The sequence below is a fragment of the Hoplias malabaricus genome, chromosome 5, assembly GCF_029633855.1.
Source record: "Hoplias malabaricus isolate fHopMal1 chromosome 5, fHopMal1.hap1, whole genome shotgun sequence".
Classification (NCBI taxonomy): domain Eukaryota; kingdom Metazoa; phylum Chordata; class Actinopteri; order Characiformes; family Erythrinidae; genus Hoplias; species Hoplias malabaricus.
In genome coordinates this window covers 20244982-20266609 of record NC_089804.1, presented here as the reverse complement: position 1 = coordinate 20266609, position 21628 = coordinate 20244982, and the positions used below count along the sequence as shown (strand labels likewise).

At 42.0% G+C, this 21628-nt stretch overlaps 1 protein-coding gene across 1 annotated transcript; it reads left to right on the top strand.

Annotated features, from left to right (window-relative positions):
• The first annotated feature begins 586 nt into the window (after positions 1–586).
• On the top strand, positions 587–8893 carry nicn1 (nicolin 1). Its single transcript, XM_066672273.1, has 7 exons — positions 587–809; positions 1554–1688; positions 2316–2489; positions 4078–4191; positions 5343–5411; positions 5838–5942; positions 6763–8893. Exons 2-7 carry the CDS (start codon positions 1563–1565, stop codon positions 6802–6804), a joined length of 630 nt encoding a protein of 209 aa, XP_066528370.1. The 5' UTR covers positions 587–809; positions 1554–1562; the 3' UTR covers positions 6805–8893.
• The last annotated feature ends 12735 nt before the right edge of the window (positions 8894–21628 follow it).

Here is a 21628-nt window from a genome sequence, read left to right as displayed (position 1 = left end):
GTATGCAAAGGCGTATGCATGTGTATGGAAGCTGGTTTTTCTTTCTCCTATACATGTTAAATTTAATTCATTAAATAAATATTCCTCCACTGGAGATCTTCAACATCAGGAAGCACATATGTAAAGTTCTTGGTGAGATCAGAGATGTAAAAGAAATGATGCATGTTAACATTCAAATGTAGAAAAAAATAACATGTTCATTTACACATGAGGACACGCCTTATAATATATATATATATATATTTTAATAAATGAAATGAGAAGTCACATTTGCATGTTCTATAAGACAGATGGTCTAAAACGAAAACACAAGGGAAGGCTAAAGCAAATGCTAAGCAGAATAAAATAGAGAAACTGAAAAGAAAATCAAAATAACAAACCTAAAATTAGCATTTAACGTGATTATTAGTATTCTGCATACGTCACAGCACTCCTCGGCCTCATTAGTTTAAGATAATACCTAATTTTATTTATTTATGTGTGAAATAAACTTAAGTGATATCTTGTGGTGTCTGAGCATGTAAACAATGTTATAGAACGGTTTGATATCCCACTGATTGATACATTTTGGGAAAATGGTGGACTTCCCCTTTAAGGGACGTGTCGCTATGGCTGCAAACATTGTACCCAGAGCTTACCCCTAAAACAAAGGATGCAAGGATTTTATACTCCTTTATTTTTGTTAATACCTGTAAAAATATACTTAAGGTCCGAGTTGATTTAAAGCGTTAGTGAATTACAAACCGACGCCTGCTGCTTTCATTTGGCAGCTACTGCGTTTAGCTCAGACCCCAGTTTAAACATTTCAGGTAAGTGTCTGTTATATTTAAAACAAGAATCAAAATTAACGACAGCTCTCACTGTTATCCGCTGCCCATTTATTCTTTCAGTATAAGGATACTGTTACTGTCCTATATTAACGGAGGCGATTTAGCTTTCTACTGTAATTATCCGTTCCACCTTAAACAGTGCTGCAGTGAGACGCTAGCGCATGCGCAGTTTGAGATTTTAGGCTAAAATTACTGCCCTGTTTAAGGTAGAACGGAAAGTTGTAATGAGAAGGCGACTTAATTTAAAAATTTAAATGAAGACAATTTAAAGCAAATTCAGAGTCCTGTAGTATGTCTGTTTTAGATAAAATAAATAAGTAAATAAATAAATAAATAAATAAATAAAAATAGTAATATTAATTCAATTTAACTGAGCATTTTAAAGCTCTCCTGCTATATTAACATTTAATTATATTTACTAAAAACGTAAACAATGGATTTGCATTACAAAAAAAGGTGTTTATCTTTAAATACATAAGTAAATTTTGAGATGAAAAATTATTATTATTATTATTATTATTATTTTTAAATCAACACATTCCGCAATCTGGAATATTCCACAAATCACATATCCAACAACATACCCTGGATACCAGTCTATTTCACACTCACCCAGCCACACCTGTGGAAAATTGCACAAACACCTGCCCAGTCCTTAAGGTCATAAATACACATGTACTTACAATGCAATTAAGTTTTGTGCAATTTTTGTTATCGTTTCAGACCCACACTATGACGGGGACGCCAGTGGACTGTACTGTGAAGTCTCCTGTGGCTTTACAGATAGGAGACGTCGTGTCAGATTCCTTCCGGCCTGGTGTCTACATAACAGATGTTGTGCTTGGAGAGCCTGTCAATGTGGGTTTTACTTTCATAAAATGAGTTGTAACACTAGGACTTTTGTTGCTGAAGCTAGGTACTAAAGAAATTTGTAAATTTAACCTACAACAAAGCCACATGTGTGTTTTGACTAATCTCCCAGATACTGGCCCCGTGTCTTGAGTGGCACGGTTCAGCCACCAGTTAGTAATTAATGCACCTAAAAGTCACAAATATTGATTATTCCCAATGCCATTTTAATTGCTGTATTACCACAACCTATGTACTTTGAGATGAATTTAATATGAAATGCATCTTAATGCATTGATTTCTCCTGACCAAACATGAAACATGAAGGTAATCCCAGACTCATAACTTGGTCAATTATAGTGTTATTACCTGTGATTTCTGGAATATGTAAGGATCAGCTGTTCCTTGCAGCCAACTTGGCACAGGTTTTATACCATATCCCCACCTCCTGATGCAGCCTTCTCATTGTGAGGCTTAGACCAAGGAGACCCCTACCAGCACAGTGCCCTGAGACTTTCAGTGCTGTGCATCCATTCATTAATGCTGCAAAACATCTGTAGCTGAATCTAGAAGATGAGCTCGCTTACTGGACAAAGGCTTATGTTATAGCGTACAGTTTTGTCTCTGGTCTTCTAGATCCAGGAGATTTCCCTCAAGAACTTCTACACGGCCTATTTGACGGTGCGCTTGTTGAAGAAAGAGACAGGGAGCGATGCCAAGTGGGTCACCTGTCTCAGAAATCACTGTCTGATGACCAGCCCACACACTGAAGAGGGATCACAGGACTACGTCTCCATCTACAGACAGCAGGTCAGGCCCAGAGAATAAAAGGAGAGGTGCAAAATAGTAAAAAGGAGAGGTTTTAAAAAGAGTTTAATGAAGAAATTGCTGTAATAAAAAAAAAGAGAGAAAGAAAAGTTTGTAACCCAGATGCACCTTTAGGACCTTAGTTACTGTGAAATTTGAAATTCGTGATCCTTCAAAGTAGGTGGTGAGAGGAGGGGGGGGGGCCCTTAACTTTTAAAATCATGACAACTCCAGTGTTCAAAGATCTCTTCCCCATCTACTCAGTGCATTTCCATCTCTAGGGACTCCATTTGCTCAGACTTTGATCTCAGAAGGATTTTTTTGTAATTATCCCCTTAATTTGGCAAGATCATCCTCCCCTGATGCTGTTTTGTTCGGTTTCAAAGGCTGCCTAATGCTATGCTAATGTATCAATGTCCCCAGATTATCTGTGTGTTAAGTGGTCGAGTAAGGAGGGATGATTTGCCGCATGCAGCTGTTTGACTCATCAAATGTAGACTGATACTGAAACCCAGCTGGGCTGGAGCCTCCTCAGCCCCGTGATTTGCACCAAGCCATCTTTGATCTTTAACATCAAACGCTCATTCATACGACTTGTACATCACAATTGCTGTAAATTCCCGGTGAAGATTACGCTACGATAACACCGCAGTTTCTGAGCTTCTTGATGGTTCTGAACTGATATTTAAAAAAAAAAGGGAGCAGTTGTCAAACGCGTGTGTGTGTGTGTGTGTGTGTGTGTGTGAGAGAGAGAGAGAGTGTGAGAGAGACTGTTAATAGCTGTAATGTCAAAACAGGTGCTGGCATTTAAAAACGATGACATGACACAAAAATAACATGATAAATATGTGGCAATTCCTATCTAGCACACAAGCTAGTATGAAGTGTTAGGGCCTTAAAATCTTAAAGGGATGGGCTCTGTACTGAATAAAATGTCAGCCAGTAATGTTATGCTTTTAATATTTAAAGTACTCTGAAAGCAATTAATTAAAAAAGGAACACTAGATACAATTTGGGTTTTTGCACCTGGGGCTCCCCCTAGTGTAGTTCAGCTTTACAGCACTCTACTGAAATCAATGGGGAGGAGCAGGGAGCGTGCTTTCCTATCCTCCAAGTTACATAGTGCAGTTTCTTCAGTGCTGAGCTCAGTGGAGCATCACAATTTTGAAGATGTCATTTTAAGCTTAAATATGTGGGGGTCCTTTAACAACAAAAAGCATTGTATAGCTTTTAGTAAGTCTTCCCTGAATTGGACCATTGACGAGAGAACTGAGAAAACCCAGTGTGACGTTCTTGGAGCCGCAAGGGTTTCATGAATCATGAGGTTAGAAACGGCAGGGAATTTAATTTCACACTTTACTTTAGAAATATCACATTCAGCAGCAAATAACAGCCTCCATTGCACTGTTCAAGAGTTTGTTACTTCACTGATTAGGCTTCAGATTGTGTGTCTGAGCCGGAGCTGACCCGGCCTTTATTATGTGACAGTTTTCCCCTCGGGTGTAATACTGAGCTGACCCATTAAAGTCTAAGTTTGTCGCAGTAATTCTACTTCACTTCACCAAAGGCTTCTCTGCTGTGTTTGAGACAGATGCTGACGCAGCCGGATAACGTCACAACAGTGCGGCTCATTCTGAGGCAGCCTTCTTCAGTCTGGCTCAATTTCAGCATCGAGGAGATCAAGATCTACCCCACTGTGCACGAGGTGAGTACAGAGAGAAGGAACTCTATGATTTTAAGAAGCGAGGGGTGTTGCTTTAAATGTGCAGTCTATGATTACAATCCAATACACTCAGTTGCAGTGAATGTTAGCAAACAATGGGGACATTGTTAGCTAGCTCTCTAGATAGCGCCCCCTGTTGACCCCACCTCATTGTCAGGGGTGTTGTGTTTAAGGAAAAACCGACGTCACATCTCCACACTCCCTTTATATTGATGTTGTATTAGAACTCACTGTTCAGATCTAGATTCAGAATTTCACAAGTTGTAGTGCATTACTCAGTGAATATGGAGTGATTTATGATTAAACTGCCATTCATCTTATTCTTTGTAGTGTTTTGATGTCTCTGTTTAAAATGTACTATGGCCCCCTACTGGACTGGCATGATAATGCAAGAGGGTAATCTCTGTTTTCCCAGTATCTAGTGGGTACTGTGGGGTATTTTACAGGGGTCATTCCAACCCAGGCCCCTATGGATGAGGGGTTAGTGCCTATAAACATTGACCAGCTGAAGACAACACAGAATTAAGTAGATAACTCATCCCAGGCCAAGCCTAGCTTGTAAGACAAAAGGTGAAGGACCTTCCTGTTTGGGTTTAAGTTATCCAGCTAACTCTGAAACCCTGCTTTCTGGTTTAGAGTCTAAGAAAATATGCCTGAGCCACTGTGTTTTGAGCAGAGGATCTCAGGTGGAAAATAAATAGTTTTCATTTTTTGAAAGAGTTTCAGAGAAAGCTCAGGGGACAGACCCGGAGGGGTTTGGTCTGTCACAGTGAAAAGCTCAAGAGAAACACGATAAACCCAAGGGTTTTTAACCAAATTACCAGCTCAGTCTCACAGAGAACTCGAGACTGAGCACTGAGAGACTCACAGGAGCTGCTTAAGTAGACTTTATCTAGGTGTTTTAAATGGCTCTGATTATGTCCGGGAGGGTGTGCTCTGTCTCCATCTAGTGGTAGGGCAAGAGCTGTTTAACAGTGTGTTTTTGCGTGTTTTAACGCTGTCTGGGTGGTATTTTTAGAGTGTGTTGCTTGTTGGGCTCCAGATCCACACACTAATGTGAACATGCCCTGAACAAGGGTATATACCATACGTCCCAGTTTTATCAGTGAATTTTTCCGTCTTTCTTTCCCCAGGACTCAGAGAAAGACGTTCCTACCTGGTTATCCACCATAACGCCTGTTGAAGAGCATCTTGATCTGAATGTACGTGTTACAGTGTTAGTGCTATTTATAAAAATACATCAGCTTTCTGAGAATATGACTGAATTACTGCAATAACTACAGAGTTTTGGAGGATCAATATTCTTTATATTATATTTGACGCCCAAGGAGACTCTCCCTGCTGTCTACGTGTCTCTGTATTTTTACCACGGATGACAACTATTCCTCAACCTCCAGCATCCACTGTAATGAAATTCTATTAATATGTAGCCAGTTTTGCACAGTGTGATTGATTCCCATCGAGCTCCGCTGCCCTCTACTGTCATCCTTCATGTTTGCGTGTGATTAAAGTGATGTTGAATCATGGAAGGATTGAAAAAGCTTTGTTCCTGTCTGTGGTGCTTTGACATCTCTACTGTGAACACTGCTTTCACTACGAGTGACTTAAAAGAGTTTATCTTCTGTTAGGGACTCCCTGACCCGGACGAAGTGTCCTCCAGTATTCAGCAGATGTGGGCGCTCACTGAGATCATGCAGTCGAGTCAAACCTCAGCCTCCATCGGGCGCTTTGATGTAAGTTACGACACAGGGCTCAAGTTCTGGGTAATTCCTACATGGACAGTGATGTTCAATGATCATACTCAGTGCTGGTGGTGGTGTGTTAGTGTGTGTTGTGCTGGTGTAGAGTGGATCAGACACAGCAGTGCTGCTGGAGTTTTTAAAGCCCTCAGTGTCTGGACTGAGAACAGTCCACTGACCAAAAACATCCAGCCGACAGCGTCCTGTGTCACTGATGAAGGACTAGAGGACGAGCGACACACACTGCAGCGACAGATGAGCTACTGTCTCTGACTTTACATCTACAAGGTGGACCAATGAGGGAGGAGTGTCTCACAGAGTGGACAGAGAGTGGACACAGGGTTTAAAAACTCCAGCAGCACTGCTGTGTCTGATCCACTCTACACCAGCACAACACACACTAACACACCACCACCACGTCAGTGTCACTGCAGCGCTGAGAATGATCCACCACCACATCACACCTGCTCTGTGGGGGTCCTGAGCGCTGAAGAACAGACTGGGAGGGAGCCGAATAAGAATGTAAAGTAACCACAGAGCGAGAGGGAGCTTAGCACACTGGGCTGAGACAGTTTGTTTTTTTACTGAAAACATTGGTGTTTTTCTGTCTGCTTTTTGACTTTGTTTGCCATTGTGTGGTGGCCATTGTGTTGTTTTCACTCTAATTAGGCCTTAAGGTATTAAAACACTTAAAAATATATATTTTTATAAATTCCCAGCATCCCTATGAAGCTGTTATCCAAGGATTTCTGTTTTCTGATGTTGACTGTGTTGAGGAACCATGCACTACTTCTTCTTTCCTTCTCAATTTCAGGTGGACGGTTCTTACGACATCAACCTGCTTTCCTACACTTAACAGCGAGAGACCTTCCCCGCAGCCGTATCCCTGTTAGACAGAAGCTGCAGGAAAAGCATGTGACTGTTCCTTGCTGTTATATGGTTCACAGCTATGTAAGATGAGCCAGTCCTGAGGAGTCTTAATACTGGCTGCAAGCTCGAAGTCTGTTCACGTATTTTCTTATTTATTTGTTGTTTTGTGGAGGTTTATGTAGTGTATAAGTACCGCAGCAGAGGTGGAGTCCTCAGGGCTTCACCTGTAAAACTGGCTCATTTTTATAGCTGAGGAGTCATAACAAAACGTACGGCTGCATTCTTCTTTCTGCCTCGTATACTGCTGATATGATCTTGTTAAAAGAGGAGGGTGTTGCAGTTGAAAGCAAGTCATTTAGCATCTTTATTAGAGTTGTATTGTTTTTCTTTTAGATTATTATCCCCTGGTTTTTGCTGACTATCCATCCATTCATTCTTCCTCTCCGGTTCCCCCTGGTAGCTGTAAGCTGAACTACCCCATCACCCACAAAGCCAACAAAAATGGGACACACACACGCACAAATAAATTGTGTGGATGTTACATAGACTTACCATTAACTTTTAACTACTATCTTAACCCTGACCTCAAAGACATACTTCAAAAAAAACATTCTTCACCATTTGGTTTGCGCTGGAAACCGGTTTAATGTGTTTACGAAGCCCCAGAGTCGCAAACCGAAATGAGGATGTTGTTCTATTCCTGGTCAATAGGTTGGTAGTGTATATTTTGAACTTATTATTATTATTATTATTACATTGACATATATTTGCTGTTTCTGGTCACTTAAGGTGGAAATGTTTCCAAACCCAGGAGACGGCTAACTGCATTAGTGACAGTGCTACAAAGCTAAACAGCTCGGGTTACCCATAAAGTTACTGATTCAAAACTTACAGACAAGTTACACTTCAGCCGCGTACAAACATTTGTTATTTTTCCTCAAACATACCGTTCCACCTTAAAACATGCCTAGCTTAGGAATGTAAACAACCAGGGAGAACTGCTATTGCCCACACAGTCGTAGCCTCTCCCTTTAAAATGTAATGATTACATTGTAAAGACCAGGTTGTTGTCCCCACACTATATATATATATATAGCACACACACACACAGGTGTGTGGAGCGGCCGGTGGCCATCCCATCCCATCATTGGAGGTTAGGTTCCTTGCTCAAGGGCACTTCAGCTGTGGATGTTGAGGGAAGAGAAAGCACGGTTCGTTCATCCCCTTCCTTTGCTCCACGCGCAATAACCAATCACAGCTTCTTTTCACACTCCTGCTACTGCGGCACCTCCGGACCGTCACACACCCCGCAGGAATGAACTGTGATTAACAGAAAATAAACTCACGAGGTTCTCCTCTCGCTCTCATTTTATTTATAGAACACAAGCCTAATGTTATTTTCCAAAAACGGAATCAGGTCCCAAGCCCAGCAGTTTGCCACTGTGTTCTACACAAAGTGTTTCATCTGACACTGATTCTGATTCAGTTACAAGTGCTGCTTCCTTGGCTTGGGTTATCTTTCTCCCATCCTTTTCAATCTGGAAAACCCAGTGTCAACATTTACCTCCAGACGTTGATTAATCTGCTAATCTGGACTTCATTATATTATATTCGCAAGTTTTCTACATGGCCTACATAATCAGCTAATAATATAATCCTCACTGTAAAAGGCTCAAGCCTTCTTCTGATCTCTGGAGATATCCCTCTGTTTTTAAATGTTAATGAAATACTCCTTACTTTGTGTTTAATTAAAACTCAATGACGTGGCGGCGGTTGCCAAGCAGTAATCAAGAGCGGAGCGACTTCCTTATGCTAATCATTGGGAATCAGTAGCCGGCGTCCAAGTGGACCTCCATCTGCCCGTCTTGGCATTCCCCTCACATTAGAGATATCATCTGCCATGCAAGACTAGTAGCCAAATATGACTGCACTCCCTCCCGTGCGCGAGAGGAAGAGAGCCCTAATGCTTTTTGCGTTTGCTCACTGTTAATATTCATGAGCATGCAAAGTGTGCATGCAAATGGATCACAGCCCAGCATTTGCATAATTATTCAATGTGAAGTAGGTGCTGAAACCCAAACATACTTTTGAGTGTCTGACTATTAAAGAGTGTGCTCTCCAATCCGATGTCTTTAATGAAGCAGGCGTTCTAGGTGAAATCTGCACTACCCTCGTTTGGCAACGGCATGTGTCTTCAGGGTGCGCAATGCAATAGGGTCCTGTTCACTTATCACAACAGCATAAAAATGCAGATCACATACGTGTTTATATAACGGGCCGACATTTCTGCACACTGTGTCCTGGAAGGAAGACACTAGATGGCAGTAGATGCACACACTCCTGGAACGACAAGAGCCTCTACAGAAGGAGATGTGGCAAGTTCAGGTCCCGGCAGTTCAAAAAAATCCTTGTCAGAATGTGGTTTCGACTGCTCTGATGCCCCTGAGGCTGTGCTGAGGTGAGGAGAGAAGCCAGGGGGTTGGAATGAAATCCTGGAGAGGAAATAAGGGATATTTACTTTCACACGTAGCAGTTCTGGGCATATTTCAGTGTTTTACATTCAGTTTAATTCCTTTATTCAGTGCCAGTTTAATCCTGGATAGCAGCAGCAGCACGAGTCTCCAACCTGGACTAGATATGAACTGGGGGAAAGACAGGTGTTAATTGATTTTAAAGGAGCACTATGTACCATTTGGTTGATGAGTGTAATCGTTTTGACGGCACTGTCCGGGACTCAAGAGGAAGGGAAGTGGGGTGATTTCCCACCCTCCTCTGAAAGTTACATAGTGTAGTTTCTGCAGTGCTGAGCCTCATGTAGCAATGACAGTGGCTCTATCCTCTCTATTAAAAATTTAAACCAATTCAGCTCCATAAGATAAAAAAATAATATTGTAGAAGGTTAATTTAATGCCCTTGATTTCACAAAAAATACTCCTGGAGCAGCAGGTGTCGTCCTGAGGAAAACTGGAGCTGACACACAAGCTTCAAACCCACCACGTTCAAAGCCAAGTGTCTACCAGAGTGGTATAAACCTCCAGCATTAAAGTGTGGAGCACTGAAGCCTTGTCGGTGATGCTGCTGTTACTGAATCAAATCAAAACCCAGCCATGAGGCCCAACATCTAGTAGAAAGCTCTCTGAGAAGCAGAGGAGGTACAAACCCTGTAGCAATGCCGTGGTTTGGAAAGATGTGTTGGATTAACAGGTGTCTGGATACTTCTGGACATTCAGGACCAGTCCTACACCTACCATGTCCACGACTGTTGCAAAGACCACTTTAGTTTTGTTATTTTTATCAGTGAAAACGTGAAGGAAATCTATAGCTGTATTACGCTAATGTGAACAAAATAATCATTTATGTTTATTAATACTGTTAATTTATCTTAGATTATTATTAGCGTTCTGTGCCAGCATTGGAATACCTCACCTGAGCACCTCCTTAAGAATGTGCAGTGTACACAAACCTCGAAGAACCGCAGGGATGAAGCAACTGTTGCAGCATGGGAGGCTTCTTCAAATTCCCAAAGCTCCGAACACTGGTTCCTCACTCCGGCGGAGTAATTTGGGAAACAGAAAAGGCCTGCAGAAGGTCTGTAAGCAGCTCTGTCAGACTTGTCCCCACTTTGAAAGTGCACACAATAGCAAACGGTCTCCTTTTTAATTCTCTTCCCGGTTATATATTTATTTCTGTTTCTCCGAAGCCCTTCTTGTGCTGAAATGACCTATTTTGTGCTTTTTCTGAGACCCTTTATTTGTCAGAAGGCAGTGCATTCTTATGAATGCCTGAGTGTGTACAAATCTGCGAGATGGGCTCTCTGCATAGCAATGAGGATTTAAAAACGCTGCTCGTTTGAAAGAAAAGAGGGATTTGATGTCTCCAAATAAAAAATAAAAAGAAAACGAATAGCGATGGTTCAGATGGTTCTCCTACTTTGTAATCTGCAGACCCAAGCGGCGCTGCAGTGGCACTGCGGAGTCCAAAAAAGACATTTTCGACCCTCTGAGGAATGATGCATTGCTTGACTTTTCTCTCTAATAGACTTCACAAATCGCCCAGCTTCGTCTGAAACCTCTCTCTTGCTTGGGCTACCAGCGAGACGCAGCTCATGTATGCTGCGAAAACTTTTACAAGTCCGTGATCCAGAACTCTGCAGTATTAAAGACTGCAGGACTTAATCAGAGCTATAATGTGGCACAACACGCTTGGAGGAGAACACTAAGTGTTGTCATCTATAAAATGGCTTTTTGAGCTGGAAACAAAAGTAGCAGCCATTTTGAATCCTGATATCTGTCCGTACTTTCAAACACCTGAAAAGACAAAAGGTCAGCAATGACTTCACCAAACTAATCACCAAATTACCAGAAGTTTCTTCCTCTGGGAACATGTCTAACCCTCAGACAGCGCTTCTACAGGTACAAGCTCCACAGTAAATGCTGCAATGTGTCAGCAGTAACGAAGCCAATCCTAATGAGCCACGGTGCCATCCAAAGTCATGGCCTTTGGGGAAATTAAGGGCTTATTAGCTTGTTAGTGCCTTGTAGAAGTCAGAGGGAGTTTGTAATGAGATGTGAGGGAGATGTTACTCTGACCACTGTGAACAAAGTGCTTCTAACCTGTGACTATTCGTGCATATATATATATATATATATATATATATATATATATATATATATATATATATATATATATATATGAGGGCTAAAAGGCGAGTCAACCCAACCTAAGGTCATCATGCCTTTCCCTGGGTAACACGCCACTGTTATCACATGTAGGTCTTTCTTTAAGAAGGATGTATTATGATAAAATCCCTGGTTCAGAGTTAATGTGTGGATCTGGAGCCCACCAACCTACACACCAACATTAAACCACCCACCAGTTTTCTAAAATGAGACATTCAGATTGTGCTCTGCTTCTGATGCCAAGTGCAGAGACTTTAGAATCACCCCGCCCCTTTGTCTGAGTCTGTCCAATCACAGCGCTCGACCGTGGTTTGTGTGAGAGCGCAAAGATAGGGTTAAATGCTGCAAAAAAGACACAACGTGCATGAAGAGAACAGAGTGAAAAAGGCTAAAAAAACCAGAGCTCCTCACTGCTGTACGCTCGGGGTCGGGGTGAACAGCGAGCGGCTCATTATCATTTAAAGGAACAGGTGCTGAAAGCGGGCGTTCTGAACAGGGCTGTTTACACAGGGGGAGAACACTGCTGTGGGGCTCGTGGGGTTTGGACCAAAGCAGGTCACAGATGTTTCATTAAGAAACAGAAGCAAGAAGATTTGGTTTTATGTTTAAACACTGAATCTAGAGTAATTTATTTGTGGTGGTGTCATGTGCAGGAAAACAAACTTATAGAAGTTAAATGTCTCCTTTTAAAACTTTTTTTTTGTTCATCTCTGACACACAACGGGTTTCTTGCCAGTTTTTGTGAATCTTGTCAAACTGCAGTTAAGAGGCATCATTTCTGAGTGGATAGGTTAATCAGTTTCTTGGCTAGAGATGTGCCCTGGAGCAGGACCCGCTCGTGATAAGGTCTGACCTCGGAAATTGACTTTGTCTTTAATCTATGAGAGGTTGAGCCATGGGTGCAATCATTCTGCGCTCTGTATTTTAATTACATCCATCAAAGGCTGACATAATGATACAGCGGCATTAACTTTTCTTGGAAATGGGAATATCCTGCCATTCCCAGAGCAAAGCCGAAATATGAAGCTGTCACACATTAGCCCACTCTTCCCTTCTCAGGCTGAAATTGACTTCTACTTCTTCTGGAAGACGCACTGTAGAACTCCTTTGAATTGGCATTGATAGGACGTCCGGCGTAATAGGACTTAATTGTCATCCTAACCGTGCCCGGAGCTGGCCTGTAGACTCCATTTTTCCTCGAGACCCAGAAAATTGGCCGGAGTGTGATTTTAATTGGAGCGGGGATATAGACAGCCGTGTTCGTCGCTGACCGAGTGGATCCACCAGAGTAGACTCTGACAAGTCGTATTTGAATTCAATATTGTCGCGACATGCACTATTAAGTTTGCCGCGATGGAGGATTAGCCGTGAAGAAACAATTAGTTTCTGCATTAAACAAAAAAAAATACTTCCCTCCCAAAAGAAGTTATTTAGAGGCAGTGTCATTAGTCGGTTTAATCACTGTAAAAGTGCTGCTGTCTTGACCGCCACTCTATCCCTGCCTCTTATTACAGCAGGCCTACTTCTACTGTCACACAGTGTCATACATTAAAAGTGCTTCACATGCTCTTTTTAGTAGGTTACAATGTGAAAGTCGTTTTGTTTCTTCAATATAAACCTTATCCCATGTTTCGCCCAACTGTTGCTCATCATCAGTCAGCCTGTTAACACACACCTACACACCCTGCAATTAGATATAACTGAAATATTATAGTATACAATATATTCTTAAGTCTCCTTCTGTCTCCTTACAACAGATTTACACCTTTCTTTATTATTTCAAATATGATGCATAACTTATTTCTTTGCTGCATGTGAAATGCTTAGTAGGTTGTTGTTGTTTCAGTTGCTAGGGCACTCCTAAGAATAGTGTTTGAAGGGGTTTTACCTGTTTTACCCTAGGTGGTTGCTATGGTAACTTTAGTGTTATTTCAAGTATTTTCTTATTCATTTACCTGCGTCCCAGTGGAGCTTTCTAAATTTGTAAAACATCTTTAAACACAAAGGACTTAAAAACTGAAGTACGGTTGATTATTTCTTTAAATTAAAAGCATGTAGGACATTTTCATGATACAACATCCATCACTAGATTATCATTTATCTCAATTTGCATTGCTCACATCTGCATTTTAAAAATCTACATGCTTTTCATTTACATTTACAGCGTTAGGCGTTTCTAATTTACATCTACATTTGGCTTTGCTAATGCATGCTTTTAATCATTCCCTCCCAACATTCAAGTCCCCCTCCTTTTGCTTTCAGTAAACACATCACTGTTTAGAGTGGGTTTTTAAATATGGTCTGTATTCTTATGTGTAACCCTCACTCATAAGCTGTTGCATTGCTTACACTTCAGGACCCATGAGCTGAGGCTGTGTTACTTTGAGGTTTGTGTGGCTCATTAGTCCAGCACCCGGAGGACAGCCATTGTTGGGTTTTTTGTCATTTGTCTTGCCTGGTATTGGAAGACTGCAGTAGTTTTGACTCCTGGATTAATTAGTGAGCTCATGTCATCTGGCACCATTATTTCTGATGATAAACAATGACACAAAAGGAAAGTTCAGCTTAAAGCTATATTCCACAGATATACAAATCATTGCTGTCCATTCAAAAACCTTTATTCATTCATTCATTCATTGTCTGTAACCCTTATCCAGTTCAGGGTCGCGGTGGGTCCAGAGCCTTCCTGGAATCATTGGGCGCAAGGCGGGAATACACCCTGGAGGGGGCGCCAGTCCTTCACAGGGCAACACACACACATTCACTCACTCACTCACACACTCACACCTGCGGACACTTTTGAGTCGCCAATCCACCTACCAACGTGTGTTTTTGGACTGTGGGAGGAAACCGGAGCACCCGGAGGAAACCCACGCAGACACCGGGAGAACACACCACACTCCTCACAGACAGTCACCCGGAGGAAACCCACGCAGACACAGAGAGAACACACCACACTCCTCACAGACAGTCACCCGGAGGAAACCCACACAGACACAGAGAGAACACACCACACTCCTCAAAGACAGTCCCCCAGAGGAAACCCACGCAGACACAGGGAGACACACTCCTCACAGACAGTCACCCGGAGCTGTGTGACTGTGACACCACCTACTGCTCCACTGTGCCGCACTCACTCAAAAACAGCACACAAAAAAATAAATAAATAAATAAAATAAAATAAAAAAAGGCTTTCTTAAATTTTAATGGAAGTCAATATAAAGGGATTTTACATCAAGCATTTCTATTTCTCCATTCATTATGACATTTTCACATTGTGGAGGACAGGTGTTGTTCCAATGATGTGAGAAAAACAAACAAACAAATAACCTGTTTTTGATTGGACAGCGACAAAATATAAACAGGTAAAACTAGGCCTGTCACAATAATCACATTATTGACATATTGTATTAATTAATTTATTTATATCAGTGATATACGGTCTTAAAATTGTTATTTCTGAGAAAAAATATATCAACCTTTTTGTCCATTTCATAGATTTTATTTTCTCATTCAGATTACCACCAACTTGACATGGTTTACACCAGGTGTATGAAGCTAGAGACTTTGTTTGTATGCGCTAATTATCCAGCCATACGTTTCCTTTGGTTCTTATCCGGATTAGCCTTGTAGCTCCAGTCCAAACTGATGAACGCAAATAGGCCTTGGTTACAGAGCGTTGTAAACATGACATTCTTGTGTAACATTTCATGTAGAAGTCTGTCCATAAACATAAAGGCGCATAAACATACACAAAGGCTAATTCCAACTAGCATCAGTGTCTTAGCGCTGCAGTGTGAAACTGACCCCTGCAGCTTTCATGGGAACTGACACTTGTTGAGATAAGCCTTTGTAGATGTTTATGTGGCATTTAGATTTATTAATAAACATCTGCATTAAAGTTACCAGTGGCCTACTCACTTTTTTTTTTTGATGACAAAAGCACTGTAAATCTTGAACGCCCCGTCTCTCATGTAATTAAGAAGATTATTCTCGTTGCAAATAAAAAGAAATTAACAAGCTGTCCGGGGGCCTCTGATGCACCACCACAAATTCTGAGGCACATTAAAGTCACATTAATGGCTTGGCCTAAATACACACAACAAGGGCAGGGTGTGGAGGGTTAGAATAGAAGTATTTCTAACACAGGAAGACATTCCGGTCGTTTTTGTTTGTCCTTGATGTTGATGAAATGGACAGAAAAAAAATCAATTTTACATAATTTACCTGAAGTGGTCCATTAGCCAACATCCACTGATCAGCCATAAAATTAAAGCCACCTTTACGCTCACTGTCCGTTATCTTCACGCCACTGACCACAGGAGCGCTGTGTAGAGACTGTCGTTCATCTGTTGCTCTGCATACTTTGTTAGCTCCTTTATACCTTGCTTTTCAAAGCCCAGGACCCCCACAGAGCAGGTGTGATGTGGTGGTGGATGATTCTCAGCGCTGCAGTGACACTGACGTGGTGGTGGTGTGTTAGTGTGTGTTGGGCTGGTGTAGAGTGGATCAGACACGGCAGTAGCTGCTGGAGTTTTTAAACCGGCCAAAAACATCCAGCCGACAGCGTCCTGCTTTGCTTTGCTCCATTGCAGTGCTGTGGGGGTCCTTTGGGGGTCCTGAGCATTAAAGAACAGGGTAAATGTGGGTTAACAAAGTATGCAGAGCAAAAATAAATCACTGCAGTGTGAGTGTAGTACTGCACAATGTTCCTGCATGTTCAGTGGAGCTGATGGAATGGACAGAATGAAACAAGGTAGCTTTAAGATTATGGATTATCCCTGTTTTCGAAGCATGGTATTAAAGTAAACACAAATGCAAATTAAGGAGAAGCTAATGTAAATCTGAGTGACCAGGAAGTAACCCCCAGAAAAGCAGACAGTCCTGGTGCAGCACATTACTGTGGAGCCTCCTTCAGAAAATCCAGCGCTATCAGACCGTAACTAATATCAAAACAGAAGAACAGCAGCAGAGTTATGAATATTAACCCTCTCTGCTTCGTCATCGGTGTATTGAGCCGCTTCCCTCGTGGACAGAAATATTTCTGTGGCTCTAAGGCAGTTCCTCGAGCCCCCATTAGCATGCATGAGCTCACACTTCAGCTAGAGAGCCAGCGATAGGCCGGTCATGCTGTAGTCAATTGCAGCAATGAATTTGTCACCATTTTCCTGTCCGTAGAGCCACGAGGAATGTCTCCCCGAGTCAGAACCACTCCGGCTGATACTCCCACTGCCAGCACTCTCCACTTTAAACTTGGTTTTGAGGCAGAAATTGCTTTTATTTGTATATATTTCAGCATACAGAGTCTGATTTTGCTGTTTATGGGAATGTGCATGGAAAAGTTTAGTAATAGTGGGATATTTTGTATTAACTGTTTCAATTTTTAGGTGGCACAGCAGGTAGTGTCGCAGTCACACAGCTCCAGGGTCCTGGAGGGTCGTGGGTTCGATTCCTGCTCCGGGTGACTGTCTGTGAGGAGTGTGGTGTGTTCTCTCTGTATCTGGGTGGGTTTCCTCTGGGTGACTGTCTGTGAGGAATGTGGTGTGTTCTCTCAGTGTCTGCGTGAGTTTCCTCCGGGTGACTGTCTGTGAAGAGTGTGGTGTGTTCTCCCTGTGTCTGCGTGGGTTTCCTCCGGGGGCTCCGGTTTCCTCCCACACTCCAAAAACACATGTTGGTAAGTGGATTGGCGACTCAAAAGTGTCTGTAGGTGTGAGTGTGTGAGTGAATGTGTGTGTGTGTGTTGCCCTGTGAAGGACTGGCGCCCCCTCCAGGGTGTATTCCTGCCTTGCACCCAATGATTCCAGGTAGGCTCTGGACCCACTGTGACCCTGAACTGGATAAGGGTTACAGATAATGTATGAATGAATGAATGTTCCAAACTATACATTTAAATAACCTCTGTTCTGATTGGCTGCTTTGTATTGCACTTTATTCAAGAAAGTCCAGGCTGCAAAAGCAGCACTGTTTATCATGTGCACACACTACGTGTCTAAACTGTGGATGTAAATGCATTGTTTATGAACCTGTTGTTAACAACTGTGACATCTTCATTTGGGGAAAGGAACGCAGCACACCCCACATTACGGAATGTTCTTCCACACCTCTTGTCTACGCCAACATAAATAGTGACAATATAAAGTGCTATAAAATCAGTGCTTTCCTCGTATCATCCATCAAGACATCGCCGTAACGCTTCAGACGCGTTATTGTCTCTTTGTTGTGAATGAAGAATGGTTGCTACACTGTGAATTTTCTTGACCGTACCCAAAAAAGAAGAAAGAAAAGCTACCTTCTTTTTATTCTTCTACTGATGAGCTGCTTAGTTGCCGTGGCAACAGTGTGCATCCCTGTCTTGTTGCATAGTGAAGAAGCAGGCAGGGATTCTGGAGGCATTTTTCCAACAACTAACACATCAGTGTAATTCTTTATAGCAACGGTACTGTGGGCTTCCTTAGTTACGCCACAAATAAACAGACAAGCAGATGGAGGTCATGGTGTGTATCTTTGCTGCCACCACTTTCAACAGATGGAGAAATGGACGTCCAGTATGGTCTCCTTTGTATGGTTTTCCCCTCTTTTTTTTACTCTGATTCGGTAACCTCAAATAAACACACGATCACTCCATTCCAGCGTTGGTTTGTTCTCTTGCTTGTAGACAAACTGTTTGCAAATGTACTCTCTCCCCTTGGACCACTACCCCCCGTCCCCCTGCAGGACAGGCTGCTAACTTTTGATCAAACTGTCACTTTAATCATGAAAGTTTGTGGATGACTGTCTTCTGTTCTGTCCCAGACGTCTGCAGCTGTGTAGAAGTGTCCCAGCTTTTCTGGCCCATTATAATCCAGCCACTCTGTTCGGACGATGATGAAACCCTTACAGCTTGTGATGTAGACATTGCTGCTGTGATATAAAGTTTCACTGACAGCTGCTTGGAATTTCTCCTCACAACTGTAGCTCTCTCTCTTGCTCACAGCCAGCTCTTTGCTAATTTGTACACACTGTGTTTAAATTGGTCTTTCTCAAATACTGCTACAAAAATGACCAAATATTATTAAACTACAAATAATTACAATAATTAATTCATTGTCTGTAACCCTTATCCAGTTCAGGGCAGCTGTGGGTCCGGAGCCTACCCGGAATCACTGGGTACATGGTAGGAGCACACCCTGGAGGGGGCACCAGTCCTTCACAGGGCGACACACACACTCACACATTCCCTCACACACTCACACCTACGGACAATTTTGAGTCTCCAATCCACCTACCAACGTGTGCTTTTGGGGCGTGGGAGGAAACTGAAGCATCCGGAGGAAACCCACGCAGACACAGGGAGAACACACCACACTCCTCACAGACAGTCACCCGGAGGAAACCCACACAGACACAGGGAGAACACACCACACTCCTCACAGACAGTCACCCGGAGGAAACCCACGCAGACACAGGGAGAACACACCACACTCCTTACAGACAGTCACCCGGAGGAAACCCACACAGGTCCCTGGAGCTATGACCGAGACAGGACCTGCTGCTCCACCGTGCCGCAATAAAACAATAAAAATATATTTTAAAATACTTAATATAAATAAACTGATCTAGTCACAAAATACTGGTATTTTAATTTTTTTATTATTAAGAAAAAAATATTGTTCAATAAATCAAATAAAATGTAATTTAAGGGCAGGATTATATTGAACATATTGTTATTGCATTGTTATTCCATCTGAAGGTTTGCGAATTTGACCTGAAAATGTTCAGAGAATATCAGTCTCTTTTTGCAAAATGTAATGCAGCGTTTCTACATATTTTTTGACCTCATCATACTTTATAAAGAAGCCTGGTGGCGCCGCACGTGTTCTCAGTGTCCTCAGTGGGATCCTCTGTGGTGTGTTTCTCCGTGTTTGTGTGGAGGCTGGGTGCCAGAATGACTAATAATGCACATTTGATTATATCAGCTTTGTTATTATTATTATTATTATTACTGTATGTCTCTGAGTGGAATGTGTTTCTGTCTGTGTACCGTCTGCTCATGCAATTCTCAGACAGCTCCGAGGCTGTTTTGCTTTATTTATAAAGCCTCCAAGGACGAGCTCCAAAGGCAGAGCTTTGCTGATGCCAGTGGATTGCAGACTTGATATAGTATGTGTGTGTGTGTGTGTGTGTGTGTGTGCGTGTGTTACGTAGCCAGGAGCAACTCACATTTACATTAATTTGCTCTGTTCGACTACACTGTCCATCAAAAGTTTGGCGACGCCCAGCTTTGCACACAAGGTTTAATACAAATTTCTCTTTATCTGTTTGCAGTGGTTTACATTGATCATCCAGGCCGCTCCGCCCTCTACCCACCCCTCAAACACATCGAAGCCCTTCTGTGGTGGAGAGAGCATCACATTCAACTCTCTCTCAATTAATTAAGATGAACTTAACACTGACATTTGTTAATGTTTGATTGCGCTCAGCCATTTTGTTTGTGTTTGTGTGGTTAGTTTTTGATGATCAGTATTTAGTTCTTGATCACTTCAGCTCCTTCACGGTCGAATGGGGCGGCTGTACATCCCTCTGGCTGATATTTCAGTTTTACGCTGACACTGTTTTCCTTGCAGTTTATGAAAGACTATTACCCATTTCAGCAACGGGCACAGGAAGATGGTCCGAACACTTCTGGAGCTGGTGTATGACCAAACTGTGTGTTGAAATGTTGCAGAGTGCTGCTTCAAAGCACACAGGCTCTGGCCCATTAGTATGCTGGGCTTTTCTTTAGCGCATGGCCAAGACCAAGCGATTTCAACAGACATATGGAAGGGGTGGCTGTGAGTGACAGCTCTTGAATCTGATGTGGCACTTCATTTCATAATTTCTTGCTCTGGAAAAGTGGGGCCCTGAGCAGCAGCGTTGTTAAGCCTCCCACTTTTGAAATCAAACTCGGTTTATTTCCGGCCAGCCGCGAGGTAATGGCGTTAGCGTTTATTACGTAAAAGTGCTTAGATCATCGTTTGTCTTCACGGCCACATTGCTGCATGAGTGTTTTATTGCTCGGAAAGACATTAGGGTGGGAAACTTTAATGTGAGGCGTTGAGGAACAAATGCAATATTAATCAGGGTCATGAATATTCCTCATCAGCGTTTTCTCGCCGCTGTTGTTTGATTGTCATTGCGAGCGAATAATGATGACGAATGGCTGCTTGTTGGAGATGCCGTTTTGGCACAGGTGACAGTACGGCAGGATGATCTCAATTTTTAATTCCTCTTAAGACAAAGGTTTCATATTTGTAAAGGTATCTGGAATAGTTTTATAATATGACAATGTATTAATGGCCTGTTTTGCCGCTGTTTGTTTCTGTAGCATCTGTTAACATTAAATGCAAGGTATTTTAACAAGCAACATGTATTATACCACTAATAAATGCTTGACTGTTGCTTTCAATCTCATTCCAGCACAGATGAGTGTGTGTGTGTGTGTGCTTGGCAGATCGCTGAAGAATTTGCATCACAAACTCACATAGGTGGCAATAAATATGAAACAAATTCACTGTGATACACCAAGGATTTAGCCCTTGTAGCTTTACCTCTCGTGTCTATCCCCCTGTGCATCTTCTATCACTCCCCATTGCTTGAGTAAAGTTTAAAGGCCAACAGCTTCTAGTAACTCTTAAGCTGCAGCGCCTGGTCCTAGAGGACTGTCCAAGCACTTTGTACTTGGAAGTTGTGACATCACACTATAAAAATATCGTTCCTCATCATCTCAGACGAGCTGTGTTCACACATAGCATTAATAGGTATCACCATTTACTTCTCTCCAGTCGGTTTGTGCTGCAAACTGGTCTAATGTGTTTACGAAAAAAATGCTAGTTTTTCTTTCTCTCTGCTCATGAGAGAGAAAAGGCAAATGTCACTTTTTTAGACAATGAAGAGAAACCCAAATATTATTTTATAATTTATTTATTATTATTATTTATTTTTGCTGTTTTGGAACTCAAGAGACGGCTAACTGCGTTAGTGACTGTGCTTCAATGTTAGCGTTAGCGACAAAGCTAAACAGCTTGAGTTACAAATGAGTTTCTGTGGGAATTCAAACTTCAAGTGAATTCAAACTTTCAAATAAATCTTCTGTAAAATTAAAATTCATCTACG